Here is a 26,946-nt window from a genome sequence, read left to right as displayed (position 1 = left end):
GTCTTCAACTGACACAGCCCCGTCGGTGTTCCTCTTCTCTCACCTTTCTCAGCTGGACACGGGCCTGCTGTCCGACTGCCTTCCCGAGCTCACCAGGATGGCGCGCAAGTTCACCCACATCTCCACGCTGCTGCAGTACCTGCACCTGTCGCTCACGTGCATGTGCGAGGCCTGGGAGGAAATCCTCATGCAGATGGACCTCCGACTCACCAAGTTTGTGCAGGTCGGCTCAGGGCTTCGGTCCTTTCCGTGTGCCCTTTTGCCGCATAACGAGCTCCTGTTGTTATTGTTATTATTATTTATTTTTTTAACTTTAGGAAAAGAACACAAGCACACAGGTGCAAGACGAGTTCCTGGAGCTTCTTCTGTGGGGGCAGTCGAGGTGAGGGCACTTAAGTTCCTTCTTGTAGTACACTTAAGTGTTGTATAGGTGGAAAGCTAACTTGGTATTACTACTTTCCAGTCCTGAACTGCAGGCTCTTCTCATGAACCAGCTGACGGTCAAGGTGAGTGCAAGAGGTTTGCACGTAATGCTTGTTAGATTTGTGTCTTTAAAGATCATCTTTTTGTCTGACCCAAATTTGTACAGAAGTGTAATTTATGAATTCATTTTTTGGGGAGGTGGGGGGAAGAGGTCTAATTTATTTTCCAGTTTTGTCAGATTTTCGTCAGTTGTGAGATTTTGTTGATTTTCTGGGTCAAAATTTCTTTCATGAATTGTCTAGGTTATTTATTTATTTTTGGTCTTTTTTTGCGAGATATTTGTCATTTCTGGTCAGTAATTCTTTTGTCCAAACAAAAATGCTATAGTCGTTCACTAAACTATTGCTGATTTTTTTTTTTTGTGGTCATTTTGCCACGTAATTTTAATTTTGGACTAGGCAATTACAGTAGGACAAAAAAAAAAGATCTAGAGAAGAAGCTGCAAAAATAAAAAATCGTCCTGACTGGGTAGACTCACTGATGCAGCCCAATTAGCCAAATTTCCAAATACTCAAAGTGCAACTTGAGACTTTTTTTGGTGCGTCTTGTTACACGACATGTGTTTGTTTTTTTTTTCCCTCCCGTTTCCATTGCAGGGTCTGAAGAAGCTGGGCCAGACCATCGAGTCCTCTTACTCCAGCATCCAGAAGCTGGTGATCAGCCACCTGCAGAGGTAAGAGCGTCTCTCCTCAGTGTCCTTTTCCCGTTTGAGCGCATCCGGCAAAACCCTCGCTTGTTTGTCCGGCAGCGGCTCCGAGGCGCTGCTCTACCACCTGAGCGAGGTGAAAGGCATGTCGCTGTGGAAGAAGAAGTTCGAGCCCCTCGGCCTGGATTCGGCCGCCATAGAAGGTTAGCGTGCCACGCTCGCGCGGCAGCAAGTGAGCGGGAAATCTGTCATGCGGTTTGAATTCATTTTTAATCAGGCGCCATCACGGCGGTGGGCTCCTTTTCCTTAAAGACCAGCGAACTCCTGCAGTAAGTTCCTTGGCTAGTTTCGCAATAATCTCGTTTGAAACTCTAAACTTTGATCCGTGATTGATTTTTTTTGTTTTTGTTTTTTGTGACATGCAGGGTGATCGACAAGAGCATGAAGAACTTTAAAGCCTTTTTCCGTTGGCTGTATGTGGGTATGTAGGTTTTTGACTTTCTTTGTATCCAATATTCACCCTGGGAAGGTATGTGAAGTACAATGGTGCTTTGTGGTACAAGTGATCTGAATTATGAGTTTTTTGACATCCGATTTATTTATTTATTTATTTTTGGTCGCCTTTCTCGGTTGAAGTTTACTCTCAAACAACACATAAAACAAAGGAAATGAACACTTTGGATATTAAAACATCCACATAGTCACTTATGTCCACGAGCCTATTGCTAACACATCATGGGAAATGCCACAGACGGGCGAACGGATGGCATCTACTTTGTGGCGTTTATAACCCTTCCAGGAACAGATATTTGAACACAAACAGTGGAGCAACACATGCAGACAAATAATTTTTTTCGAGGCGTAATTGATTTATCCTCTTCGAAGAATGACTCACCTCCATGGAGATCTGTATGTCTGTATTATACTGCCCCCAGGTGGCCAAATAACGTGCACTACAAGAAGCGGCACAATGTCCATTCAATTGAAGCGGATAGTATGACAGAAGCAGTTTTATTCTTCATGTTTTCTTGAAATAAGTCATTATGGTGTGTGTGTATAGTATTAAAGTGCAATTTTTCTTTTTAAAAATAATTGTTTTGGGGGGCGGGGGTGACGGGTACAGATGAATGGCATTTCCAGTATTTTTTTATTCCCTTATTATTTTTTGTTTTAACACTAAATTTATTCTTTCTCTCGGGAGCGATGCTAAGAATGTGCGACGAGCACGTCCCTCCAGAACTCAACAAGATGACACAGAAGGACATCGCCTTTGTCGCCGATTTCCTCTCGGAGCATTTCAGCAAGGTACAAGAGGGGGGAAAAAAAAAAACATTCTGGAGATTCACATTCAAGTCTTAACGTTCTCTCCACTCCACAGAACGAACAGCTCTTTGATCGCAAAGGGAAGTACTTCAATGTAGAGCGAGTGGGTCAGGTAAGCAGCTTTGTTGTCAAGATCGCTTGGTATGAGGACAAAATAGCCCCAAACAAACTTTCTTCAGTATTTTCTGCAGTGGAAAATGTGCTCAGCAATTGCTTGGTTCATTTGTAGTACCTGAAGGACGAGGACGAGGACCTCGTATCTCCACCCAGTACCAAAGGCAACCAGTGGCTCAAGTTTTTACAGGACAGCGCACACCTGAAGGGTGATTTTTCAAATTATTGTTTGCACACTTTTTTTTGTTATCCCATTTGCAAAATGCTCAGGTTGTGGGTTTTTTTTTTTTTTTTTTCCCCCTCCTTCAGAGAGCCCGCTGCTCTTTCCTTCCTTTCCCCAAAAGTCTTTGCATTTTGTTAAGCGGATGATGGAGAATGTGATCGAGCTGTGCCTGCAGAAACCTGCGGTAAGACTATGAACTGATTTTTTTTTTTTTTTCCTCTCTCTCCGGTGCAAGTGGATTGTGGGATTTTTCAACAAAATGAGAATGCTCATGTGATGCTTTTTTTTTTCTTTTTTTTTTTTTTTTGCGCAGCAAGTTATTGGGAAGTCTGTGAAGCAGTCCGCCTTTCTGCCCCTGTATTCAGCACCACAACGGTAGGCCGTCTTGCCTCTGTGTTGACGGTGCCTTATTCCAAAAACCATTTATGATTGCATTTCTAAATTTTGGTCTTTTTTTTTTTTTTTTTTAAACCCTCCAGCTCTGAAAACGCACCGCGACTTTTTGAGCTTCCATCCTTGTAAGTAAAATGAGACAAGTGACCTTACTTGTTCAGTGCATTCATAATTTCACAATATTTTTTAATTAAATTAAAATTGTATTTCTTCGATATATATTTTTACCTCCTCGATCAATCACACGTAATGAAGACATTGCTGTGTGTGTGTGTGTGTGTGTGTGTGTGTGTGTGTGTGTGTGTGTGTGTGTGTGTGTGTGTGTGTGTGTTCGTTCCACAGGTGGAATGACAAGAAGGCCAAAATGCACTATGTGGTGTTCTGCATGCCCCACATTTTTCCGCACCAACTGTACTTGCTGCGCAAAGCAAGTGACCCAAACAGGTGGCGTTTTTATTTTCCGGCATTTTCCAAGATTCCCAACTTATTTATTTATTTATTTGCTTTCTGTTACGGCCTGCTGATTGATTGATTTTATTCCTTGGGCTGTTTGACAAACGGACAATTACATAATGACAAAAATTCGCAAGGAGCTACTGAGGGTCACAACTTTTACCCAGGCGCTTATGAAGACTAACCGGCCAAGTTGGGCCAACCGGGCTTCAGTTTGTGATGTCTCACACGAGGCTCTTCAAGGCAAACATACACCGCTGCAGTAGTTTGGGGTGATTTTTCGGCTTGTCCCGACAGCAATTGCACGTTATAAAACTAGTTTCATACTTAAACGCAATGAGCTTACTCGCTCTACAGCTGCTGTTGTCCACAGCTCACGCCCGGACACTCACATGCAGACTTGCCAACGTCACATCCCACATCGTCATGCCCCGCCTCTTTAAGACGCATATTTAATACAGAGACTACTACTACAATATGCACAGTATATCTTTTTGGGGGGGGGGGTGGGGGGTGAGTATGAAGTTCTTTATTTATTCTTTATTCTTACTCACATAAGCGTTTTTGGCAGACATATCCCGAACTGTGTCACGTCCCTCGACTTGAGTCACCATCTCGACGCCTCAGACGGCGAGAGCGCAGAGCCCCGGTGAGTGAGGTGGTACCCGGATCCAACGAGGGGGGCTGCCATTTATTCGATTGACATCCTCTGTGGTCTTTTCCAGGCCGCGCAGCGTCTACGGTTGCCTGGATGCTCGTTTCTATAGCGACGAGATGCTGACTGTGGTCCTTCAGGGGACAGAAGACGAAAACAGTCGCAGCGTCCTGGCCCAGGTTTCTCTCTCTTCGACCCTAAAGTGTGAGATTGAATTCAACTGGACGCCCAATATGAGGTGCGTTGCCTCTTTAATGCAGCGATTGAGTGAAATTTCTCCACCAGCACCTCACAGAAAAGCTGCCGTTGATCCACCTTTACACAGAAAAAGGCGGGTTATTACCGCAACTGCCCTTTCACATACTGTAGCAACAAACACAATACCACTTTTGCCATTAAATTACGTATACTTTTTTTTTTTTAGAAAGAGAATAATCTAGTGTGATATACAGTGGTACCCTTAGTTTAAAACATTTGAGAACCACTGCGTTAAAGGCCACAAACAGACGAGGGTAGACCGTTCCAACTTTCAATCCGGCTCAAGGCACCAACCTTCAAATGGTTTCTATTCTCATACTTTCTTAGCTGCCCCCACACAGGGTCCGCCTAGTCCATGTGACAGTGTGTGACTCTATGACCTAAACTGGTTTCAACTGTTAAGTGTGCAAGGGTGCAGAGAGATAGCTCAAGTCACCTATCAGCTTGCCAAAGAGGCCCAATTTAACAGACCCTTGAGTTCACCATATTACCATTGCTCAATGATTTCCCACTTGTACCTTTAGGTTGGACCAGCAGAGCAGCAGCATTCCCTGCCAAGGCCTGGTGCTGGGAAATCAATGGCGGGAACTGGAGGGCATGAAAGCCCAGTTCGTAGCAGTCAATGGCATACGAGAAGTAGCCTGCGTGGTAAGCGCCAATATCACGTGCTGTACAGTAATCCTCTAAAGATTCACAAATTCACCTATCCTCGGCTTTCGAGTGGACATGTACTCTTTCTGTAACGTCCTAAGACATCATTATTATATTGTGAATGTCAAAGCTCTAAACATGCAAGGGTTCACTGTAGTTACAGTTTAAACTCTTCATTCATTAGTTGTTGTTTAACAAAAGTGGGGGATTACTGCATACAAACCGAAGGGTGCACCTTCTGTGACCCGTCTTTCACTTTCTCCATCTCCCGCTTTGCAGCTGAGCGAAAATCTGAGACACCTCCGTGTCTTCGAGATGGACACGGAAGATGAAGACGACGAGCCGCAGAACGATAGCGCCGAGCAGGACACGCTTGACGCCACCATGACCAGCCAGGGAGATGAGAGTGCCGAGGCTGGAAATGATGAAGCGGGGAAAACCGAGGAGCACTTGGAGTTGGAGGAAACGTCTGAACTGTAGATGGGGTCGGATACAATTTACTTGGTTTTGTTACTTTTTTTTTTTCATAAAATGGGAAAATGCAGCTGTTGTCGTCATAAATTAAAGATGTATGTGCTTCTGTGTGTGACTTTTTATATTATATTTTATGTATATTATATTATGATGTGTTATATCATAATTGTTATCTGTTTTAGTTAATGCGAAAAAAATATTCGGCTCAGAAATAACGTTGACGGCAATAAACGAGTACCTCCTTAACATGGCGGCGATGTACCATCATGTAAATACGACCACCGAAGAAGAACAACCCGGAAGTTAGCACATCCAGCCAGCAGAGACAGGCAACCGTCAATATAACGTCTGTATTCCTTTGATTTTACTTGAGTTGTCGTTGTTGTATTTGTGTTGAGGAATTTGCGATAAACTCTTCTTTTTAGCCTTGGGAGGCTCTCGGTTAGCATAGTATGCTAGCTGCAAACAGTTTTGTCACCTTTTCGGGTAGGAAGCATGTTTGCGTTTGACATCGTGTGAGGGGGGGAAAAAAGTAAAGTTTCGTTTGCTGTCCGTTAATTGCATCGCCATGATTCTTTCCCATAATGCTACTCTGTTTTTTTTACACAAACCGTGACTGTAATAAGGACTTGACTAAAGTGCGTTTCCGACTTAAGGTACACATCCGGATGACGTCACTGCCGTCGTGGTCCTGTTCTTACCAAAAGTCGTGTTTGGCGTCCGATTTTTATTTGTTCTGTGATTGAGGACGTAACAGGATTCACACTTGTGTGAAATATATTTTTAGTTGAAATAAATTGAAATCATGACACCATTTTATCCCCCAAGAAACCACCGCACTCTTTTTAAGTGTTTCTAATCAACATAAAATGCTCTGCATTGTATAAAAACACAAAAGAGAATTGGAAGAAATCATGTCTTTCTGTAACATATATTGAAGCCGAAAGTTGCACACACAGAAATTTGACTTCCTCCTCCCCTTAAAAAGAAGAACAGCCACCAAAAAAAAAACAACAAAAACATGACAAAAGCTACCCATCTTTTGAATCAACTACTGTGAATGAACTTGAAGCTTGTTACTTCCCATTTCTAACCATCGCTTTGCTTTCTATGTGTCATGTGGATATCCAGCGCCTAATGATGGCAGGTCAAGGTGAGCCAGAGCCCCCCAGCATTAAAGAAGAAGAGGAGGATGTGTGGACCGGTCATGATGTGGAGCAGGAGTCTAACATGAGCAGTTTTCCTTTGACTGTTGTGCTTGTGAAGAGTGAGGACGACGTCGAAGCTCGGCCCTCGCAGCTTCTTCACAGCCCGAGTGAGGGGAAGAAAAGCAGCCGAGGATTGCAAGGAGAACGAGGTGGAGAACCCAGTGAAGGCTCACAACCAGACAGCGTCGCTCCACTGTCAGATATGGATGACGTGATGTCACACTCATCTGATGACATCACGGCTCATAGCGATGACGGCAGAGGACCTCCTGAGGAGAACAGCCAATCTAAAAAACACTTCAGCTGCTCCGAGTGTGGGAAAGCGTTTGGCGACCGGGGGATTTTGAACCGCCACATGAAACGCCACACGGGAGAGAAACCTTTCGCTTGCTCAGCGTGTGGCAAAGCCTTCAGCCGGCGGGATTGCCTGCTCTCCCACATGCGGTGTCACGCCGAAGAGAAACCCTTCAACTGCTCGGTTTGCGTGCAAACCTTCCGCCACCCGCAGAACTTGCTCTCTCACCTGAGATGTCACGTTGGCGACAAACCTTTTGGCTGCTCGCTGTGCGGCGCGAGGTTCTCTACCAAAGCACACTTGACGCGACATGCCCGGACGCACACCGGAGAGAAACGCTTCATTTGCTCTTTGTGCGACAAACGGTTCACCACAAAGGGCAATGTGTTGCTACACATGCGAACCCATACAGGGGAGAAGCCGTACTCCTGCTCCGTTTGCGCTGGGACGTTCTCCACCAAGACACACTTGACGCGGCATGCACGCACGCATACCGGAGAGAAGCCTTTCGCATGTTCGGTGTGCGACCAGAGATTTTCCCTGAAGGAGAATATGTTGACGCACCTGAAAAAACATAGCAGGGCGCCCCCGTTTGCTTGTGTCGCCTGTCAGGCCGCCTTCTCCAGCAGGAAAGATATGATCGCCCACAAGCGCATGCATGCAGGAGAGAAACCTTTCGCCTGCTCGGTGTGCGCCAAAAAGTTCTCGAGCAAGGGAAACATGATGACGCACATGAGGGGGCACACGGGGGAGAAACCTTTCACCTGCACGTTTTGCGACAAGGGCTTCACGATCAAGGGGGACTTGATGAGGCACAGGCGGACGCACACGGGCGAGAAACCGTTCAGTTGCCACGTGTGCGACAAAAGATTCACTCGGAAGTGCCATGTCAACAAACACAAATGTTCTGGTGCACACAATGACGCAAAGTGACTAGTTAAGGTGTTAAAAATATGCGTGCAACCAATATTTTTAAACGTGAGCCTCCTCCCTCAAAGAAGTCAACCAACCTGTTGTAGTACCAGGACTGACCTGTGAGAGGCAGCTTTGTACCACAAACTGGTGGAACTATGAAGAAGAAACTTTTAGGATGATGTTCTGGATAATCTTGTTAAGGCAATCGGGCCTTTGTCAACTTTTATCGTAAGGGAGGAAAAATGCTCAAGTTTGGCTTGATTGTATGTGCGCATGTACAACATGACTTTGGAACAAGCTCGGAAACTTTAGACAAGATGAGAAATGACTCTAATGGTCGCCTTCGTCTATTATGTGGAGCCAGCGCTTTGCTTTCTGTGTACTGCATACGTTGTTCTCATTAAGACTGTCACATGTGTATCGTAGTCTGGAATTTTTTTCGACCCATTCATCAATCCACCCATCTATACATTGCACTTGTTTTTCCCCCAAATAGATGTAGTTGACTTTCAGAAAATATAGGCATGCTAAATCAATGCTTCAAAAGTCCATATGAATTTCATTATTGTACAAATAAGCGTTTCTGATATGTGCAAAAACAAACATTTCTAGAGGATGGCGTCTCCGTGTTCACTGTCGTAAAATGGCGGCCGAACAACCATGCAAGGAAACTGACAGTGTTCTACCACGTGAGATACATTGACTAATGACGCGGTTCTATAGTATTCGTTCTACAAAGTAATATTAACAAATATATTTTATTTAAAGCCTAAATACTCCTCTAGATATATTTGTCCCAAACGGCGCACCGTCGATGTCGTTCATAATGACGCTTTATACGCATGCGCAGTATGGCTTGTTGGCAGATGGTTCCTGATGCAGATTGGTTCACCGCCGTTCTCAGAGCCAACGGAACATTTTTACTTTTTGTTTCATATCCTACATAAATGGTCGGATTTTAACCGGAGACGTCGTATCAAATCATCTTTGTTAAGATTGAAATAGTCGAAGCCGACTTTCCCAAATTATCATTTTCGCTGAACACAGACGACGCAGCGACGTACAACACAGCAGCACCACGAGTTTTTTTTTTTTATGCCAAAATGTGTAAAGTCGGAATCCTGAGAGAGTTAGTGAAACAGCGGCTAAATGTGGCCGTCGAAGAGATCTTCGGACTCGTCGAGAGAGCCGTCGCGGAGTACGAAGAGGAACTTTGTCGAACCAAAAAGGAGAACGAGCGACAACGTGAGCTGCTCGAGAATGTTTGCAAGCATCATCAAGCTGGACTGCCCCCTGCAGGTTTGTTGACGGGGAGAAATTTCAACTCACACGTGTTTGTTCGATATACGTGACGTGTGATCTGGGGTTGTGTAGACTTTTTATATGCACTGTGGTGGTCATCAGCAGGGAATTTGAACGACGTAAGATGCTCCAAAAAAAATGGAATTAACCGCTGCAATCTACTATCAACCCTAAACTTAACGGCTTTCACACAGGGTTTGTGTTCTTGTGTGTTATCACGCCGAACAAGCACACCCAGACTTGGCTTCCAGCGAACTGATAATTAGCCGGTTGTGAGCTACTTTCAACAAAAAGTGGTGAGGGGAATCTCAGGTGTTAAACTTCACACCCCAAAAGGAGCTTTTCCGCTGTTCCCGTTCATCCCCAAATTACACTCTGAAATATACCGTACATCAGGTCACAAAAGTGCTTGGTTAGCATTAGCATGACTTGCAACGGTGATGTTTGTTTGTCCATTGAACATTTAAGCAGGTAATGGATATTTGACAGGAGGTAAAGGGAAGATTGTTATGTATCTGGTTGGTATGTTGAGAAAGTCACATTGATAGAAGGATTCGGAAGTCAGAGGTTATAAGAAGCTGCGGGAAACAGGAACCCCTTTTTACAACGGCCATCAAAGGCGGTATTGACGGCTTATGGCAGGCAGGACGACACCTGCGGAAAGCTGATATCAGAGTGTGAAGTGTATGAAACCAGAGACCCACTTCTACACAGACACACACACACACACACACGCACACACACACACACATCTTTAAGTAGGAATCAGAGCCCTGCACTGGAGATTAAAGAAAAGAAAAGAAATCACATATATTTGCTAGAATATTGAAAGCTGTTTTTTATTTTTAATAGCAACCCTTAACTTTCACAAAAATCTGATTATTCATTTAAATGTATTGGAATTCCATGAGTCCATTCCATCGTACTTTATCTTCATATCCTGTAATGCGTAATCGATCCGATATTGTTAATTGTTAACTGTTACTACATCTTAAAACCGCTCTGCTAAAATCAACATTTTCATTTTCAAAAATGAATTGAGGGCCACTCAGAGTGTAAAATCATAACTTAATCTGAAATTTCGCAATGACATATTTCCCTTCTGTCTCGCAGACATCCAGCAGGTGTTGGTGGAGAGTCGAGCAGAGGTTCCTTGTGACTCCAAGCAGGAGCAGGAGCAGCAGCAGCAGCAAGCGGAGCCAGCGGAGCCTCCCTGCATTAAAAAGGAAGAAATGGACGAGTGGTGCAATCAGGAGGAAGCCGGCATCAACATGTTGGCGGTGAGCGGCGACCTCATGAAGAGCGAAGATGGCGCCGTACGCAGTCAAAATGCACCGGAGCCCGCGAGCACCAACTCATTTGCTCCAGTGTCCGATATGGACGAGGTGACGTCATCTGACGCCGAACGCGACGCTGCCGCCAAACCGGCGAAGGCTAAGAAGAAGTTGAAAAGTGACACGAACCATCACAACAACAACAACAAAGACTTTAAGTGCCCGCAGTGCGGGAAGACGTTCGGCCACAAGGGCAGCTTGAAAAACCACATGATCACACACCCCGGAGAGAGACCCTTCGCTTGTTCCTTTTGCGGCAAGAGATTCTCCTTGAAGCATCACATGCAGAGCCACCTGAGAATCCACACAGGGGAGAATCCCTTCTCCTGCTCAGTGTGCTCCAAAGGCTTTGCCGACAAGTACAAACTGATCACGCACACGAGAACGCACATCGCCGTTAAACCCTTCAGTTGCGACATTTGTAAGAAGAGCTTCTCCAGCAGGAAATGCCTCGCGTTGCACATCACGACGCACACGGGGGAGGGAACGAGTCCTCCGGCGGACGGCAGCTCACGAGGAGGAGACGGGCTCCCGAAAAAAAAGGCGGAGAGCAACAACAAATTCGGGAAATCGTTCATGTGCTTTGAGTGCGGCAAATCGTTCGTGCATAAGGGCAACATGAACCGGCACATGCGAATGCACACCGGGGAGAAACATTTCGCTTGCCCTGTTTGCATCAAGAGATTCCGGGACAATTCGGAAATGATCAAGCACATGATGGTGCACACGGGGGAGAAACCCTTCCCCTGCTCGATTTGCACCATGCGCTTCCGTTACAGGCCCGGCTTGATCAAGCACCTGAAAAAACACTTGGAGGAGAAGCATTTCATTTGCACGGTTTGTAGGAAGAGCTGTTCCAGTTTGGCATCGCTCATATTGCACACGAGAGAACACTCGTCCGACACCTCCAGTCAAGACCCAATCACGGAAGCGGAATCACAAGAAGTCACTAATGTCGAGGTAATGGAGCAATCTCCCGAGGCGGACGCCAAAGAACCCCCGAAGACGCACGATGACCCCAAAGACGTCGACCCTGAGCGGCTGCACTGCTTACAGTGTGCCAAAACCTTCCAGCACAGGTCTGCCTTCATTCGCCACCTGAAAACACACACGGGGGAGAGACAGTTCAGCTGCTCCCTCTGCGCCAAAGTCTTCTCCAGAAAGTCGGACATGAAGACCCACATCCGCGTGAAGCACACGGGCGAGAGGCCCTTCGCCTGTCCCGTCTGCAACAAAGGCTTCGCCACGAAGAAGTACATGACCTTGCACATGAGGAGACACAGCGGGGAGAAACCCTTCGCCTGCCTGCTGTGTCCCAACCGCTTCACCACCAAAGCGGAGACGGAGAAGCACATGAGGACGCACAAGGGGGGGATAGCCATCAAATGCGACACGTGCGGCGGACGGTTCGCCAGCGAGAAGCTGCTCGGCAATCACGCGTGCGTGCTGGCGATGACGCGTGAAGCTGCGGGACCTTAAGAAATCATTTTGACGTCGTACACAATCATTGAAATGAACATTTAATATTTGAAGGTGATATACAGCGATCTCCGCTCTTTGTGATAGATCATTGAAAACCCCATTAAATACTTATGATTGCCAACATTCATAGTTTAAAGACACAAATAGACAATCATTTATAGCTTCACAACACTTATTATTTCAAGAGACTAACATAAGAATTTAAGAACTTTAAAGTGTTGCTATTGTGTAAATAAAGTCTACCGTCAAGTAAAAGGTATCTCTATTTTTAATAAAGTCGACATTTTTTTAAGCTGTATATTTTGGAGAAGAAAATGTAGTTTATTTCGAATGATACTTTTACAAGGCTTGGTGTTATTTTACATAAATGGACCCAAATATCTCAAACTGAAAAAGGCTTTTTATTTTATTCTCGTAAAATGTCAATTTACTTATTAAAAATAGACAGCTTTAACATGACTTCAGTCCTGCAAATATCAGGTGTTCTTGAATATATTAAACTCTCATCTTATGAAATGACGAATACAGATAGATAGTCTATAGGTTGGCCGTTATCTTCAACAAAGTCATCATTCTAGTTCAATAAATTATGTGGCGCACAAAGGTCAGAGTCATTTATTTCTTCTATAATTATTAGAATTAAAAGATTATATTGGCGTCCTTTATAGTACAGTAATTGCTAAAGTGTTTGTTTTAGGTTTTTTGGTCTCGCGGGGCATGCCGTAGACCCTCCAAAGATGGCGCTCAATACACGCATGCGCAGTGTGGTTTGTTGGCGGAACTTGGTCCCGTTTTGGGTCGTTGTCATTACAAAAAAAAAAAAAGAGTCAATATTAACAGTTAGAAGCGAGTCCGCGCTATCGTGTAAAAATGTGCAAAGTCAAAATGCTGAGAACGTTGGTGAAGCAGCGACTCAACGTGGCCGTCGAAGAGATTTTCGAACTGTTTGAAAGAACCATAGCCGAGTACGAGGCGGAATTTAGTCGAGCCATAGAAAAAAACGAGCGACGACAATGCGAACCATCGGACGCTGTTCTTAAGCCTCGAGTTCCACCACACGAAGCAGGTGTGTTGATTAACACGGTAAATTATTCGCTCCCTGCACGTCCACTTACGTAGAGGGTTAAAGTTCAAATGTCACATAGATCTAAACACCAATGCTTGTTTTTTTTTTTATAGTATTAGAGAAGAGCAGCATCATTATGCAGTTAATAATTTTGGTTCATTAGAGACAAAACGGTCTTGAACCGTAAGGAATTGCTTCCATTTTTTTTTTTGCCAACCACGGAAGTCATTGTGAAACTCATTTCGTTTAAAGTGATAACTTTTCACCTTTTTCCTGGTGTGGCAGAAATACGTTTTACACTTTGTTGTCAATCAACCCCGCATGCAGGGTCATATTTATGAATAAACAACAAAAACTTTAAGCTACCTGGTGTCTTGTATGGTGCAGATGTGCAGCAGGTGTTGGTGGAAAGTCAAGAAGAGGAGCCAGCAGACCCCGCCTACATGAAAGAGGAAAAGGAAGACGTTTGGAGCAGTCAAGATCTGGAACAGCTTCAAGTGCTGGAGGAGGATCTCAACGCGGTTGCACCCACAGGTGTCAGTCTGAAGAGTGAAAAAGACAAAGGTCGGTCCTCACAGCCTCGTCACAGTCGAAAACAGAAGAACAGAGGCGGCAGAATAACAAGAGAATCCAAAGGAGACCACGCGCAACCGGGCAACGTTGCTGCGCTTCCAGACATGGATGTCATGATGTTACTCTCTTCAGACTCTGATCGCAGCGACCACCCAAAAGAACCTCCGAACACTGATAAAAAACCCAAAGGTGACATGACGCATCACGCTGACAACAAACAGTTCATCTGCTCCGAATGTGGGAAAATTTTTGTCCACAGGGGAACTTTGAACAGACACATGAGGACGCACACCGGAGAGAAGCCTTTCAGCTGCGTCGTTTGCGCCAAAAGATTCTCCACAAACTCCGATATCAAGATCCACATGCGAACACACACCGGGGAGAAACCGTTTGCGTGTTCTTTCTGTCCTCAAAGATTCCCCATCAAGTCGAACATGAAGATACACATCCGCGTCAAGCACACGGGCGAGAAACCGTTCACCTGCTCCATTTGCCCTCAGAGATTCTCTCGCAAGTCGGCCATGAAGCTCCACGTGCAGGTCAAGCACACGGGCGTCAAGCCCTTCACTTGCTCGCTCTGTCCCAAAAGGTTTTCCAGTAACAAGAACGTGATGATACATATGAGGACGCACACCGGGGAGAAGGCCTTCAGTTGCAACGTGTGCGCTCAGAGGTTCTCGTACAAGTATCAGTTGGAGAAGCACAGGTGCGCCATCATCGACGCGGATGCCATCTCCATGCATTCACACGCCTTGATGAGTTCAGAAAATGGATGAACCCATCCATCTATCTATCTCTCTCTCTATCTATCCAACTGTCTTAATGTTTGTTTACAGTATGCGCCCTGTAACTGTAGTTTTCTTTTTCCTGGTTATTTCTCAGCTGTGTTTGTCATACATTTAATAAATCTTCCTGAAAAGACTTCTGTACTGTCTTGACTATTATTTCTCCTTGTCTAGCAAGTTGCGATCTTGCTGTTCGTTTTGTTATGTTGTTTGTTATGCCTGGACAAAAATGAGACACTCGTAGCCTGATATGTGGAAATGGAAAAGATGTATTCATAATCATAGAAATTTCAAATCATTTTGAGAATAATTCTAACAAAAAATATTTGTGGTTGATTAAATTCATTTCATCTGATTTAGAGAAATGAATATGAAGCTATTTATTCAACAACCGAATTATTTTTCTTTTCTTTAAACCGAATCGTTTTTTCCTTTGATTTTATATCGCAATTGGCAAATTGTAATGCATTTCATCCCCAGAGGGGTACCGTAGATCCCCCAAAGATGGCGGCCCAATGTGCGCATGCGCAGGATGGCTTTTTGGGCGGAACTGTCTACGTGGGCGTTTTGGGTCAGCACAACCCACACAACGGCGTATTCCTATACGAAGAAAAGAAAGAGAGGCCACTTTTCGCACCCGTCACTTAAGCAGGGAACCACCGCGAGTGTATCAAAATGTGTAAAGTGAAAATTTTAAGAGCCTTGGTGGAGCAGCGACTTAACGTGGCCGTCGAAGAGATTTTCGGAATGTTCGAAAGAACCATCGCCGAGTACGAGGAAGAACTTTGCCGAACAAAAGAGGAGAACGTGCGGCAACGCGAACTTCTCGACAGTGTGTTCAACCATCAAACCGGACTGCACGCATCAGGTTTGTTTTCAAATGCACCTCACATAATCTTACAGTGTGGTTTTTAGTTTACATTTGACCGATTTGAAGTTCACCTGTCCGCCATTGCAGTCAAACGGCCACCATTTTGACTTGCTTGTTTACACTCAGCATTACGACAAAAATAGATCAATTAACAAAAGAGTCGGATGAGGAAGGGTTCATTGTCAACATGTCGGTAATTCACAAGTCAGATTACAACAATAATGCGAACAATGTTATGTGTAGATCTCTCATTTGAACTTTTATGGTTTCGTGAATGAATATGAAAACAAGTGGACTGCACTTCTTAAGTATTCAACCTGTCTAGACACCATATAACAAAAAAGAAAAAAATCAGCTCTAACTAAGACATTGCTATTCTTTCCTTGTGTTGTGCAGACGTGCAGCAGGTGTTGGTGGAGAGTCAAGATGATGATGAGGAGGAAGAAGAAGAGGAGGAGGAGGAGGTGCTCGCAAAGCTCCCCCACATTAAAGAGGAAGAGGAAGAGGAGGACGTGTGGAAGAGTCCACCCTTACCAGAGGCGGACATCACCGCGTTCACGTTGTCCGATGTCTGTGTGAAGACCGAAGATGACGACGCTCACTCCTCGCGGCATCAAAGTGAGGAGACCAGAGGTGGCGGCTCCAGTCAAACCCTGACAACAGAAGCCGGCGGAGAACACTGCGAAGATCTCTGCTCGCCAGCAAACATCATGGCGCCATTATCTGATACGGAAGACCTGATGTCACACTCTTCCGACACCGACAACAACAAAGAAGCTTCCAACTCCAAAGGTGAAAGAAAACTCTTCGTCTGCTCCGACTGCGGTAAAACGTTTGTGAACAAAAGCGTTTTGAAAAACCACATGGTCACGCACACGGGAGAAAAACCTTTTGCGTGCTCGGTTTGCGATAAGAAATTCTCCTTAAAGCATCACGTGAACAGGCACATGAGAATCCACACGGGCGAGCATCCCTATTCTTGCTCGGTTTGCGAGAAAGGATTCCGCGACAAGTTTGGCTTGAGGAGTCACATGAGCAAACACACCGGCCAGAAACCGTATTCGTGTCCAATTTGCGCCAAAGGTTTGTCTTGTAACTCGTCGCTGCGGATTCACATGAGATTACACACTGAGGAGAAACCCTTTATGTGTACCGTTTGCGGCAAGGGTTTCTCCGGTAGTTCGTCTTTCAGCGTACACCTGAGACAACACACGGGGGAGAAGCCTTTTGTCTGCCCCATTTGTAGCAAATGTTTCTCCCGTCAAGAAACACTCACCGTGCACATTAAACGTCATACTGAGGGCCAACAGTAACTGGGGACACAATGCAACTGCTAATTTGCCTGTAGTCAGAGTTGAAACCATAATTATACCACATGTACCAAACCTGTTGAGCTACATTTCTAGCGTTTAACCGGCATGGCAATTAAATCGGCCTTTTATGGCTCTTCAAACATCAGCCAAAATAATCGGTCTAATGGGTGATTGTTTTTACCTTAATGTTCTCTAACCATTTACCGCCATTGTACACTGGTCTCATTGTTTATGATACAAAAATCCATACCTTGTAACCTTGTATTCTTAATTAAATCTATGACAAGGATTATTGTCCTTCTAATTTCATTCATACCCCACCCAAGGCAATCTGGGAACCGAGAAAAGGAAAGTTGTTTATTTGAACAATTACAGTTACACTTTGGAATGAGGATCAGGCTGGCGCATGAATAGAGAACAGCCGCGTATAATTGATGCCCATTCTAGTGTATTGGGGGTATTTTTTGAATGCATTATATATTGCTTAAATTAATCAGCCAATTGATTGATAATCTGTATTTTTTTTTTCTGCCAAAAATCGGCATCTGCATTAAAAAAAAAAAAAATCCATATCGGTCAGGCCTTAATGATTTCATTTGTATATGCATAGAAGTCTCACCGGTACACCCAGGCTAAACTTAGCTTCTTTCCGGCACTTCATCCGACGTTGTGGACACCTACAGTCATACCTCGGTTTTCAACCATAATCCGTTCCAGAAGGCTGTTCGAAAACCGATTTGTTCGAAAACCGAAACTACGCTCTTTAAAAAAAAAAAAAAAAATCTTTATTGGACACATCTGTTCACCATGGAACGCTAAACGAGGAAGCGTCACTTCCTCATCTACCCGAGGAATCGTCACTTCCTCGTGTAAGGAAGGCGAGAGGAGTCAAGTGACGCATTCAAGTGCGGTCAGTTTGTTCGAGAACCGAAATTCGGTCGTCATTCGAGGCATAAAAAACTCAAATTTTGGTCGAAAACCGATTTGGTCGAGAACAAAGACGTTCGAAAAACGAGGTTTGACTGTATCCCTATTTAGACAGGAGCTTTGCAGGGAATCGATGGGTGTAAGTTTAATAGAAATAAAATGCAAATAGGTGCATTTGTGACTGTTGAAGTGCAAATATGTGGGGGATTACTGTATGCTGATTAAGGAGAATTACGTTACACGTTATACACTAATTATTGATGTTATGTTCTGAAGACAACATCGACAGTAGCTGAAGCTGGAAAATTATATATCAACGTTTTTGTAAGATAATTTGTCAAAAAAATGTATCCACTGTTGACATATAATAAAACAACAGCTGTATGAACTTTTCACGTCTCTCATTTTATGTGCCTCGACTCAATTATCTTTCCTCACACAAAATACATTTGAAAAAAACAATCACTGAAAAACACTTCAATTTCTTTGTATCTCATCTTAATCAAAGAGGTTCTACAAAACAAGAAGATATGTATCTGCTACACACATCCGGTCTCGCTGTTAAATGTAAATATCTGCCGTAGGAAATGTAGTCCTTTTCCCGTGTGTCGCCTACAAGTGACGTCATATACGAGCGCCTAGGTTTCCGCCCTGCGTTAGCGCGAGCCGAGTGTTGGCGCTGATTAGCAACACCAACACCAAAACACGCGAGTCAGCTCCGCGTACAAAAATGTGTAAAGTCCGAATCCTGAGAACGTTGGTGACGCAACGGCTGAACGTGGCCGTCGAAGAGATATTTGAACTGTTTGAGAGGACCATCGCGGAGTACGAGGAGGAACTTTGTCGAAGCAAAGAGGAGAAAGAACGACAACGCCAACTCCTGGACGCTGTTCTCAATCCTCAGGTTCGACTACACAGAGCAGGTTTGGCGACCTTACTTTTGTTTGCTTTTCTTCTTCTTTTTTTTTGGGGGGGGGGATACAATTAACTGTCTCATAACGTCAGTTACGTGAAAGATTTGGTAAGGCGTGTCACACAGGGCTCAGCGTTGCTCTTTTAATCTTTTTAAAAAAAGTATTTAATATTATGACAAGCCACTTTAACATTATGCACAGTTAAAATACTTAATTGCCAATGGAAGCAGCCTGAGGAACACGCAGTTATGAGAATGTCATTTATTGTCTGTATTTCAGCACACCTTTTTGGCTGCTCACAGTTTCAGAATGGGATATTGATTGATTTATTTATTCACTTAGCTTGTTTTTAAATGAAAAGTTCAATTCATCGTTCAAGATTCTCTGAAGCCAATCTTTTGTAATATTTGTGCGCACTTCCCTTGTGTGGTGCAGACATTCAGCAGGTGTTGGTGAAGAGTCAAGAAAAGGTTGCAGGTGTTGTTGAGCAGGTCGAGCCAGTAGAGCCCACCCACATTAAAGACGAAGAGCGAGAAGCGTGGAGCAGCGGGGATGGGGAGCAGCTTCACAGGCGGGAGGAAGAAGCTAATGTTGCCCATTTCACATGGGCCGGCGGCGTCCATGTAAAGAGCGAGGAAGACAAAGATCAGTCGTCACAGCTTCAGTGCAGTCAAAGTGACGGGAACAGAGAAGCCGCTGCGAACACGCACTCACTGGAAAACAACTTCACTCCGCCATCAGACACGCCTGACATGATGTTGCCGCTGTCCGACACGTATCGCAGCGATGATGCCGAAGGACCTTCGGACTCTAAAAGCACCAAAAATCGCTTCATCTGTCCCGAATGCGGGAGAACGTTCGCCTATAAGAAGACGCTGAAAACGCACATGATCATACACACGGGGGAGAAAGATTTTGCCTGTTCATTCTGCGCTAAACGATTCTACAGAAAGTGCGACATGAAGAACCACCTGGCCACGCATACGAGCGAGAAGCCTTTCAACTGTGTGATTTGCGCCAAGGGTTTCACTCTGAGGAAGTACATGATGATACACATGAAAACGCACGCGGCCGCGTTACACGCGAGACCGCAGGTGACAACACAAGGCGACGGAAACTGCTTGAGCCGCTCAGAACGCGGCAAGACGTTCGTCGACAAGGCGACTTTGAACAGACGCGCGACGACACACGGCGGAGAGAAGTCCTTCGCCTGCTCACGTTGCCTGAAAAGTTTCAGCCGGGGTGACGACTTGAAGCTGCACATGAGCATACATTTTCGCAGGAAGACGTTCAGTTGCCATGTGTGCAATAAAAGATTCACCTATCAGAAGAACGTGATGATACACATGAGGACGCACACGGGGGAGAAGGCATTTGGTTGCGACGCATGCCGCCAGACCTTTTGTTATAAGTATCAGCTGGACAAGCACCGCTGCTTCGTAATGGATGCCGCGGCCACGTCGACGGATTCTGAAATGATGGACAAACAGTTTGATGAGTTGATGTGGGAATAATGTATCAAGGCTGTCGGGTGAAATCTTCGCATCTCCGAAATGACTTCTCGATCAATTTTTTGGATGCTGCCGATACCAGTCACTGATACTAAAGACATAAAAAAAAAAATCTCACAAGTACTAAGTCTTTTTTTGGCAGTATTTGGCACTACACTGCGGCAATTTGACACATGGGCGAATCCTCATCTGTGTCAGAAAGAATTTTTTTTGTTCACAACTTTTCTTTTTTTTTCCCCGCACATTGTTTCCAGTTAAGTTTACGTATTTAAAAATAAAATGCATGGGCATGACCAATAAGCATTCCTAACAGCATAGCATCTTAACACAATGAATATGAAGCTCCATTGACTCAAGTTTGTTGTTATTAAAAGGTCCTTGTGCCTATTTGTGCTTGAGCAGTTTCCCATTTGTGTGAGTTGCCTTTTGTTTCGGTTTTGCTTGTTTGCTTCAAGGTACTTTTAGTTTCCACGAATTTTCTTTCATCCGGTTCAAGGGTGAGCTGGAGCCGACGTACCCAAGCTGAATTTGGGTGAGACGCTGCCACAATTTTACCTTCTTAATTTTGTCCTTTTTTTTTTCTTCAAGAATGAGGCATGATTACCCCACTTTAAATTTTTTAAAGTATATAAAAACGGATAGTTTTTTTGAATTTCACACAATTATTTTTTTTTCATATTGTACATTATAAATACAATTAAAAATGACTATTTTTTAAAATTAAAATTAACTATTTATACTTGTATTTTTACATTTAAAAAACATATTCAAAAGACTTGCCCAATCCGTTCTTTAAAAAAAAAAAAACTAATAAGACTCGAGGTTTTTTTTTTGAGGGGGAGGGTGATTCCTTCCCGAAAATGTTCAAAATTGACTTGGGCAAGTATGTACGGAAGCGTTTCACGTTTTCACATAATACAGTATCACGATTTGACTGTAATAATACAATATGAAATTTTATTCTGGAGCAAAACTCAACAAAACACTTAAAACGTCATAAATCTTAAAAAGAAAATGTTTTTTGAGCATGAAGGAAAATCATTCGTAGTATCCAAGCAAACCCGAAAGATGGCAGGAAAGCTACGCCGTGGATCTTCGCTGACGCCCAATCACCAGAGAAGAAGAAAAAGGCGGAAGTGCGTCCCACATCGCTCAGCAAGACGACAGCTAGCGGGATTTAGACGCGGTGGGAAAATGTGTAAAGTGAGGATGCTGCGCGAGCTGGTCAAACAGCGATTAAACGTGGCCATCGAAGAGATATTTGAACTATTTGACCAAACCTTGGCGGACTACGAGGAGGAACTTTGTCGAACCAAAGCGGAGAACGTGCGACAACGCGAACTACTGGACGCTGTTCTCAAACCTCAAGCTGGCGCACACTCAACAGGTTCACTTCAGTATTTGCACCTCGTGTGTTCAGTCGCAAACTTCCGTGTCTGTCAGTTCCTTGCAAAGTAGGCGAAGTAGCCTTTACAGTTTGCTTAAATGGCGCATTGGGACTCATTAGTGATTAGTTCCAGTCGGCCATTGCGAGCCAGCCACCATTTTGACAGCATCGGAAAGTGTGTGCTCATTTTTGACAGAGACGTGCGAAATGTGACGTCACCCACATCCAGGGACGTGCCTACATTTTGAAAGTTACACGAAACCAACATTGTCAGACAGATCGTTTAAAGATGTAAGCGTCATTATTTCAAATCAATTTGAAAGAATGATTTATTAAGCAATCCCAGTCACTACGTGAAACAAGAGGTACATCCTGGAATAACAAAAATCATAATTTGGAAAATACAATAAATGTTTGTTTCCTACAGAAAAAGACATGGGTGCCTCCTTTCAGGAAAGTAATGTAACATACAAATGTAAAGTAATATGATTGTAGTAAAAGCCGAATAATGACTGCACGAGGCACATTATTTTATTAAACACACAAATAAAAAAGACCAGGCAATGACCCGTAATTGGTAAACCTCCTAATTTGAGGCCCTTGTAATTCAAGACACTGTTGTATTGATTTTTTTTTTAGACTGTTTCAGTAGTCCAGTTGGGAAGTGACGAGTGAGAAAACACTCACATCTAATCTGTGTCTCTTGTTCTCTTCAGACATCCAGCAAGTGTTGGTCAAGAGTCAAGAAGAGACTCCCGCCTTGCGGCGGGAGTGGCGTTCCACGGCAGAGGAGCCTTCAGAGCCCCCTCGCATTAAGGAGGAAGCGTGGAGCTGTCGGGATGGGGAAGAGCTTCAAAAGCCAGAGGAGGACCAGGCTGACGTCACCGCCTTCATGTTGACTGGCGGCATGCATGTGAAAAGTGAAGACGATGGTGCCGAAGCTCAGCAGCAGCATCATCGTGGTCAAAGTGAGCAGAACACAAAAGCTGACGCTCCCCTGTCAGATATGGACGACGTAATGTCACACTCGTCTGACACGGACCACAGCGAGCGCGCCAAGGAAGCTTTGGATAAGAATTCCCAAGGCAGTCCAAGACATCACGAGGACAACAAACAGTTCAAGTGCTCCGAATGCGGCAAAAGATTCGCACACAAAGGAAGCTTAAAAATCCACATGATCACCCACACGGGAGAGAAACATTTTGCTTGCTCTTTTTGTGCCAAAACCTTCTACTTGAAGCATCACATGAACCGACACATGCAAATCCACACGGGGGAGCACCCCTACTCCTGCTCAGTTTGCGCTAAAGGCTTCCGAGATAAGTACAAACTCATCAACCACATGAGGACGCATGTGGCTGAGAAACCTTTTGCTTGCTCGCAATGTATGAAACGATTCTTCAGTCGGGAATGTCTGGCTTTGCACGTGGCGACACACGTGGAGGAAAACGCAAAAGCCGGAGGCAGCTCCAGTCAGGTTCAGTCACAAGTAGTGAGCAACTTTGCTCCGCTTTCGGATGTGGACGACGACGATGACGACGCAATGTCTCGGTCTTCTGATACGGATCACAGCGACGACGCCAAAGAGGCGGATAAGAGGCCCGACGGGGACGGTGACAATAGTAACTTCATCTGCTCCAAATGTGGGAAAACCTTTTACCACAAGGGACATTTGAACAGACACATGATCACGCACACCGGGGAGAAACCTTTCGGCTGTTCATTCTGCGCCAAATGCTTCACCCGCAAGTCCGATCTGAAAGTGCACGTACAGGTTAAGCACACTGGCGACAAACCTTTCAAATGTACCGTCTGCGCCAAAACCTTCCCCGTCAAGAGATATTTGATCACGCACATGAGAAAGCACAACGCCGACCTCCCGTTTAGCTGCTCGGCGTGCGGCAAGGGTTTCTCCGCCAAAGAGGAATTGGAAACGCACATCGCCACGGACGCCGAATGCGGGGGATCGCAAGGTGACGACGCGACGCCGCACTCTTCGGAAACGGACCACAAAAAGAACCCCAAAGGCGACGCCGCGCAGCACACGGGCTTCATCTGCTCCGAATGCGGCAAGTCTTTCGTCCAGAAGGCCACCTTGAACCGCCACATGCGAATCCACACCGGGGAGAAACCTTTCGGCTGCACCGTTTGCGGCAAACGCTTCTCCCGCAACGGCGACTTGACCATCCACATGAGAACGCACTCGGTGGAAAAGCCCTTCAACTGCACGCTGTGCAGCGAGTCCTTCTCCCTCAAGCACTACCTGAGCGTGCACATGAAGCGCCACTTTGCCGACAAGCCTTTCGCTTGCTCCGTCTGCGCCAAACGCTTCAACACCAAGGCGCACCTGAAGACGCACATGAAGCGACACACGGGCGAGAAACCCTTCAGCTGCGAGGTGTGCGGCCGCTGCTTCTTCTGCAAGCGGGATGTCAGGACGCACATGAGGACGCACACCGGGGAGAAACCCTTCACCTGCCCCGTGTGCAATAAAGGCTTCTCCACCAAGACTTACGTCTCCATGCACATGAGGACACACACCGGCGAGAGGCTCTTCAGCTGCGACGCCTGTCATAAAAGATTCACTTTCAAGACACAAGTCTACAGTCACGTGTGTACCGGATACGAAACCAGCAATAACGGCACCGCAGGACTTTAAACAGCGCGCCAGACCACCTGTCGACTTGTTTCAAGTCCTGTCGTGTTTTGTATAAATCTGTTCAACATGCTGGTAGCACAATGACTTACTGATAGTCCCATCTGACTTTGGGTGAAAGATGGTCTACATCCTGGACTGATTTTCCATCCTGACAAGACAGAATTCAAACCCAACCTGACAAAAAGGAGAATAGTAGCTAAAAATGTTTTTAAAAATTAAGGCAAATACAAATATGACAAAATTGCTCTAAAAATGACAAACGGAGAAAAGAAAAGACTAAAAGAAGCTATTTAGAAGATAGGAGACCAAATTTCCCAAAAAGTAACAAAACAACAAAAAAAGATTAAAAATTGAACAAAAATGACAAAAACGAATACAAATTGGAACAAAAACATTTTTTTAATAAGCAGACACTAAATACAAATATCCGACAAGTCCAGTCAAAACTACCCAATAATGGAAAAAAAGGCAACATACCTCAGACAGGAAAACACATAAAATTGCAATTTTAAAATGGGCAGATAAAAACCTAACAAAATGCGCCAATTATTGACTCAAGGGTTGGGAATTCGCAGCTCTAAATAGACGTACATATAATCAGCGTGAATTCAGTGCTTCTCTCCACCGTACATGGATGTGTTGGGAATTCGCAGCTCTAAATAGACGTACATATAGTAGGCCCTGCGACAAGTCCAGGATGTAGCCTGCACCCCAAACGAGAAGTACAGTGGAAAACGGATAGATGAACTAATTAAAGGTGATTTTACACTTAATTTCTATTTATACTTGTCCGAGTGTTAGGATGTAATTGAAAACATTGCCCGAACAGATGTTTTATGATGCTCACCACCTGGAACTAATTAAAGGTTTTTTTATTTTTTTTTTTTATGCAGTTATTGTGGTTAATAATGACATGTTCATCTTTTGTGTGTGTGCGTGTGTGTGTGTGGTGGGTCTGTTCAGACTTAATGGCAACAATTTTGTCCACCACTAATACGAATTAAATGTGGACAATGAAACTATTTGTTGATGAAACAAACTAAGAGCAAAAAGAGCATGCTCACAAAACACAAAAATCAAGCAAAACTTAAAACAAAAATGGACAAATTATGACCTCCACATTATTCAACGCGCACTCAAAAATGCGACTTCAGCTCAAACAAAATGTGGTTCAAAAATATCAATTGAATGTCAATTTAAAGAAAAGGAAAAAAAACAAGGACAACGATTACCCCAGTGGTGGCAGCAACGTGCTCAACCGCGTAAATTCACCACCGAAGAAGAAAAGGCGGAAGTTACCAACATTGCTGCGTTGGCTAGCTTTATCAACCCTTTGCAGCCGTGAAAATGTGCAAAGTGAGGATGCTGCGGGAGCTGGTGAAGCAGCGACTAAACGTGGCCGTCGAGGAGATCTTCCAACTCTTCGAGAGAACCATCGCGGACTACGAGGAGGAACTTTGTCGAACCAAAGAGGAGAACGAGCGACAACGCGAACTACTGGACGCGGTTCTCAAGCCACAAGTTGGAATACACGCGTCGGGTTTGTTGTCGAGTTGATTGCATCACATGTCCGATAAGAAATACACGCCGCACCGACTTTTTTGACTTCATAGTTGGTGTCGCCCCCTGTGGCCACAACTTTGGCTTGTGTGTCTGCATTGCGGTAATTTTATTGCTTTAACTGACGTCACCATCGTGACAATAAAGAAACTATTAAATTAAAAGTCTCTCTGAAGCAAATTTTCAATCGCCGTATTTTTTTTCCGGGGGGTGCTGGCGTGAATGTTTGAATGAGTTATATTTGTCTTAGGTTGTAATGTGGCAGTTTGTTTATTAAAAAAAAAAACTGCAGAAATCGGCCATTTCCTGACGATTTTACAATAGCTAATATAGGCTGATCAAATCTACATATAAGTTTAAACAGTGATTCTAAAAGGCAAAAAGCTCTATAACAGTGCCTGTATCACAGATATTTCAGCAATTGGCTGCGGGGCTGCATCCTTTCCCTGCAGGGGTGTCAAATTCATTTTTTTCACGGGCCACATTGTAGTTGCGGTTTCCCTTGGAGGGCCATTATGAATTTTGTGAAACCATACAAATGTTTGATCACCTCTACATAGTACATACACAGCGCACAACAAATTGATGGAGAATCAGTTTTAAAATTAAAAGTCAAGAATATTTACTGTTATTGTGGATTACATACGACAGTGTGAAATTTTGGTTCAGACTTTAGCAAGCATCATGGAACTTGACATGCTTGAATTGCTTTCGTGGGCCACATAAAGTGATGTGGCGGGCCAGATCTGGCCCCGGGGCCTTGAGTTTGACACCTTGTGCTTTACTGTATCGAAAGCATCACTCAAACTCAAGAGTTCAACCAAGGAGTTGCATTCCAATTTATCGTTCCCAGAATAAAAGCCCTGCCAAATGTTCATACGTGTTCCTTCCGTCCTTTAGACATCCAGCAAGTGTTGGTGGAGAGTGAAGAAGAGGTTCCCTCTGAGCAGCAGGAGGAGCCAACAGAGCCCCTTCATGTCAAAGAAGAAGACGAGGATGAGGATGAGTGGACCAGCTACGGCGTCGAGCGCGAAGACGACAGTGCGCCTCGTGGACGCGGAGAGGAGAACCGAAGCGGCATGAGCTGGGAAATTGAAGCAAAAGCAGACGTGGACGACGACATCTCCGCCTCTTCCGCCACCGAACTCATTGCCGACGCCAAAGAGCCCTC

At 44.6% G+C, this 26,946-nt stretch overlaps 7 protein-coding genes across 11 annotated transcripts in view; all 7 read left to right on the top strand.

Annotated features, from left to right (window-relative positions):
* Positions 1-5,781, top strand: part of anapc4 (anaphase promoting complex subunit 4) — an 8,124-nt gene extending 2,343 nt beyond the window's left edge. The window contains exons 10-27 of one of the 2 annotated variants that reach the window (XM_019893138.1): positions 53-223; positions 318-382; positions 464-506; positions 1,080-1,156; positions 1,232-1,332; positions 1,407-1,458; positions 1,555-1,610; positions 2,331-2,434; positions 2,508-2,564; positions 2,682-2,775; positions 2,876-2,973; positions 3,103-3,164; positions 3,269-3,307; positions 3,525-3,626; positions 4,207-4,284; positions 4,361-4,528; positions 5,073-5,196; positions 5,479-5,781. In XM_019893138.1, coding sequence (XP_019748697.1) covers positions 53-223; positions 318-382; positions 464-506; positions 1,080-1,156; positions 1,232-1,332; positions 1,407-1,458; positions 1,555-1,610; positions 2,331-2,434; positions 2,508-2,564; positions 2,682-2,775; positions 2,876-2,973; positions 3,103-3,164; positions 3,269-3,307; positions 3,525-3,626; positions 4,207-4,284; positions 4,361-4,528; positions 5,073-5,196; positions 5,479-5,679 — 1,692 coding nt within the window. In that variant the 3' untranslated portion in view covers positions 5,680-5,781. Of the gene's footprint in view, positions 1-52; positions 224-317; positions 383-463; positions 507-1,079; positions 1,157-1,231; positions 1,333-1,406; positions 1,459-1,554; positions 1,611-2,330; positions 2,435-2,507; positions 2,565-2,681; positions 2,776-2,875; positions 2,974-3,102; positions 3,165-3,268; positions 3,308-3,524; positions 3,627-4,194; positions 4,285-4,360; positions 4,529-5,072; positions 5,197-5,478 lie in introns of both variants that reach the window. The other variant, XM_019893137.1, reaches the window with a different exon arrangement.
* Positions 5,782-5,860: 79 nt separating this feature from the next.
* LOC109529724 (gastrula zinc finger protein XlCGF57.1-like) lies at positions 5,861-8,509 on the top strand. The gene is made up of 2 exons (XM_019893145.1): positions 5,861-6,019; positions 6,805-8,509. Exon 2 carries the CDS (start codon positions 6,811-6,813, stop codon positions 8,107-8,109), a length of 1,299 nt encoding a protein of 432 aa, XP_019748704.1. The 5' UTR covers positions 5,861-6,019; positions 6,805-6,810; the 3' UTR covers positions 8,110-8,509.
* A 443-nt stretch (positions 8,510-8,952) lies between these two features.
* On the top strand, positions 8,953-12,474 carry LOC109529722 (gastrula zinc finger protein XlCGF57.1-like). 2 transcript variants are annotated; one of them, XM_019893143.1, is made up of 3 exons: positions 8,953-9,390; positions 10,507-12,106; positions 12,177-12,474. In XM_019893143.1, the coding sequence occupies exons 1-3, from the start codon at positions 9,195-9,197 to the stop codon at positions 12,181-12,183; spliced, it is 1,803 nt and encodes a 600-aa protein (XP_019748702.1). In that variant the 5' UTR covers positions 8,953-9,194; the 3' UTR covers positions 12,184-12,474. The 2 variants fall into 2 exon arrangements, with proteins under 2 accessions (XP_019748702.1, XP_019748701.1); XM_019893142.1 differs by having other exon boundaries at positions 10,507-12,474.
* A 118-nt stretch (positions 12,475-12,592) lies between these two features.
* On the top strand, positions 12,593-14,770 carry LOC109529726 (zinc finger and SCAN domain-containing protein 21-like). The gene is made up of 2 exons (XM_019893148.1): positions 12,593-13,275; positions 13,663-14,770. Exons 1-2 carry the CDS (start codon positions 13,080-13,082, stop codon positions 14,622-14,624), a joined length of 1,158 nt encoding a protein of 385 aa, XP_019748707.1. The 5' UTR covers positions 12,593-13,079; the 3' UTR covers positions 14,625-14,770.
* Positions 14,771-15,186: 416 nt separating this feature from the next.
* On the top strand, positions 15,187-17,349 carry LOC109529727 (oocyte zinc finger protein XlCOF22-like). Of its 2 annotated transcripts, XM_019893151.1 has the most exons (3): positions 15,187-15,501; positions 15,901-15,968; positions 15,999-17,349. In XM_019893151.1, exons 1-3 carry the CDS (start codon positions 15,309-15,311, stop codon positions 16,815-16,817), a joined length of 1,080 nt encoding a protein of 359 aa, XP_019748710.1. In that variant the 5' UTR covers positions 15,187-15,308; the 3' UTR covers positions 16,818-17,349. The 2 variants fall into 2 exon arrangements, with proteins under 2 accessions (XP_019748710.1, XP_019748709.1); XM_019893150.1 differs by having other exon boundaries at positions 15,901-17,349.
* Positions 17,350-18,348: 999 nt separating this feature from the next.
* On the top strand, positions 18,349-25,107 carry LOC109529721 (oocyte zinc finger protein XlCOF6-like). 2 transcript variants are annotated; one of them, XM_019893140.1, is made up of 3 exons: positions 18,349-18,667; positions 22,273-24,853; positions 24,894-25,107. In XM_019893140.1, exons 1-2 carry the CDS (start codon positions 18,475-18,477, stop codon positions 24,213-24,215), a joined length of 2,136 nt encoding a protein of 711 aa, XP_019748699.1. In that variant the 5' UTR covers positions 18,349-18,474; the 3' UTR covers positions 24,216-24,853; positions 24,894-25,107. The 2 variants fall into 2 exon arrangements, with proteins under 2 accessions (XP_019748699.1, XP_019748698.1); XM_019893139.1 differs by lacking the exon at positions 18,349-18,667 and adding an exon at positions 21,260-21,556.
* Positions 25,108-25,420: 313 nt separating this feature from the next.
* The window catches only part of LOC109529713 (gastrula zinc finger protein XlCGF57.1-like), a 2,404-nt gene continuing 878 nt past the window's right edge, over positions 25,421-26,946 (top strand). Inside the window, exons 1-2 of the mRNA XM_019893125.1 lie at positions 25,421-25,755; positions 26,676-26,940. Of these exons, the coding sequence (XP_019748684.1) occupies positions 25,563-25,755; positions 26,676-26,940 (458 nt within the window). The 5' untranslated portion in view covers positions 25,421-25,562. The remainder of the gene's footprint in view (positions 25,756-26,675; positions 26,941-26,946) is intronic.

This window comes from Hippocampus comes, unplaced genomic scaffold (genome assembly GCF_001891065.2).
Source record: "Hippocampus comes isolate QL1 unplaced genomic scaffold, H_comes_QL1_v1.1 scaffold229, whole genome shotgun sequence".
NCBI classification, from domain to species: Eukaryota; Metazoa; Chordata; class Actinopteri; order Syngnathiformes; family Syngnathidae; genus Hippocampus; species Hippocampus comes.
Note: the sequence above shows the minus strand (reverse complement) of the source record. Positions and strands in the feature narration are given on the sequence as shown.

Bases quoted from the DNA above. Each gene is read 5' to 3' on its own strand.
- LOC109529724 (XM_019893145.1), top strand. From the start codon at position 6,811: ATGATGGCAGGTCAAGGTGAGCCAGAGCCCCCCAGCATTAAAGAAGAA.
- LOC109529722 (XM_019893142.1), top strand. From the start codon at position 9,195: ATGTGTAAAGTCGGAATCCTGAGAGAGTTAGTGAAACAGCGGCTAAAT. The intron at 9,391-10,506 runs GTTTGTTGACGG...TCTGTCTCGCAG, and splicing joins AGCTGGACTGCCCCCTGCAG to ACATCCAGCAGGTGTTGGTG.
- LOC109529726 (XM_019893148.1), top strand. From the start codon at position 13,080: ATGTGCAAAGTCAAAATGCTGAGAACGTTGGTGAAGCAGCGACTCAAC. The intron at 13,276-13,662 runs GTGTGTTGATTA...TGTATGGTGCAG, and splicing joins AGTTCCACCACACGAAGCAG to ATGTGCAGCAGGTGTTGGTG.
- LOC109529727 (XM_019893150.1), top strand. From the start codon at position 15,309: ATGTGTAAAGTGAAAATTTTAAGAGCCTTGGTGGAGCAGCGACTTAAC. The intron at 15,502-15,900 runs GTTTGTTTTCAA...TGTGTTGTGCAG, and splicing joins AACCGGACTGCACGCATCAG to ACGTGCAGCAGGTGTTGGTG.
- LOC109529721 (XM_019893140.1), top strand. From the start codon at position 18,475: ATGTGTAAAGTCCGAATCCTGAGAACGTTGGTGACGCAACGGCTGAAC. The intron at 18,668-22,272 runs GTTTGGCGACCT...TGTTCTCTTCAG, and splicing joins GGTTCGACTACACAGAGCAG to ACATCCAGCAAGTGTTGGTC.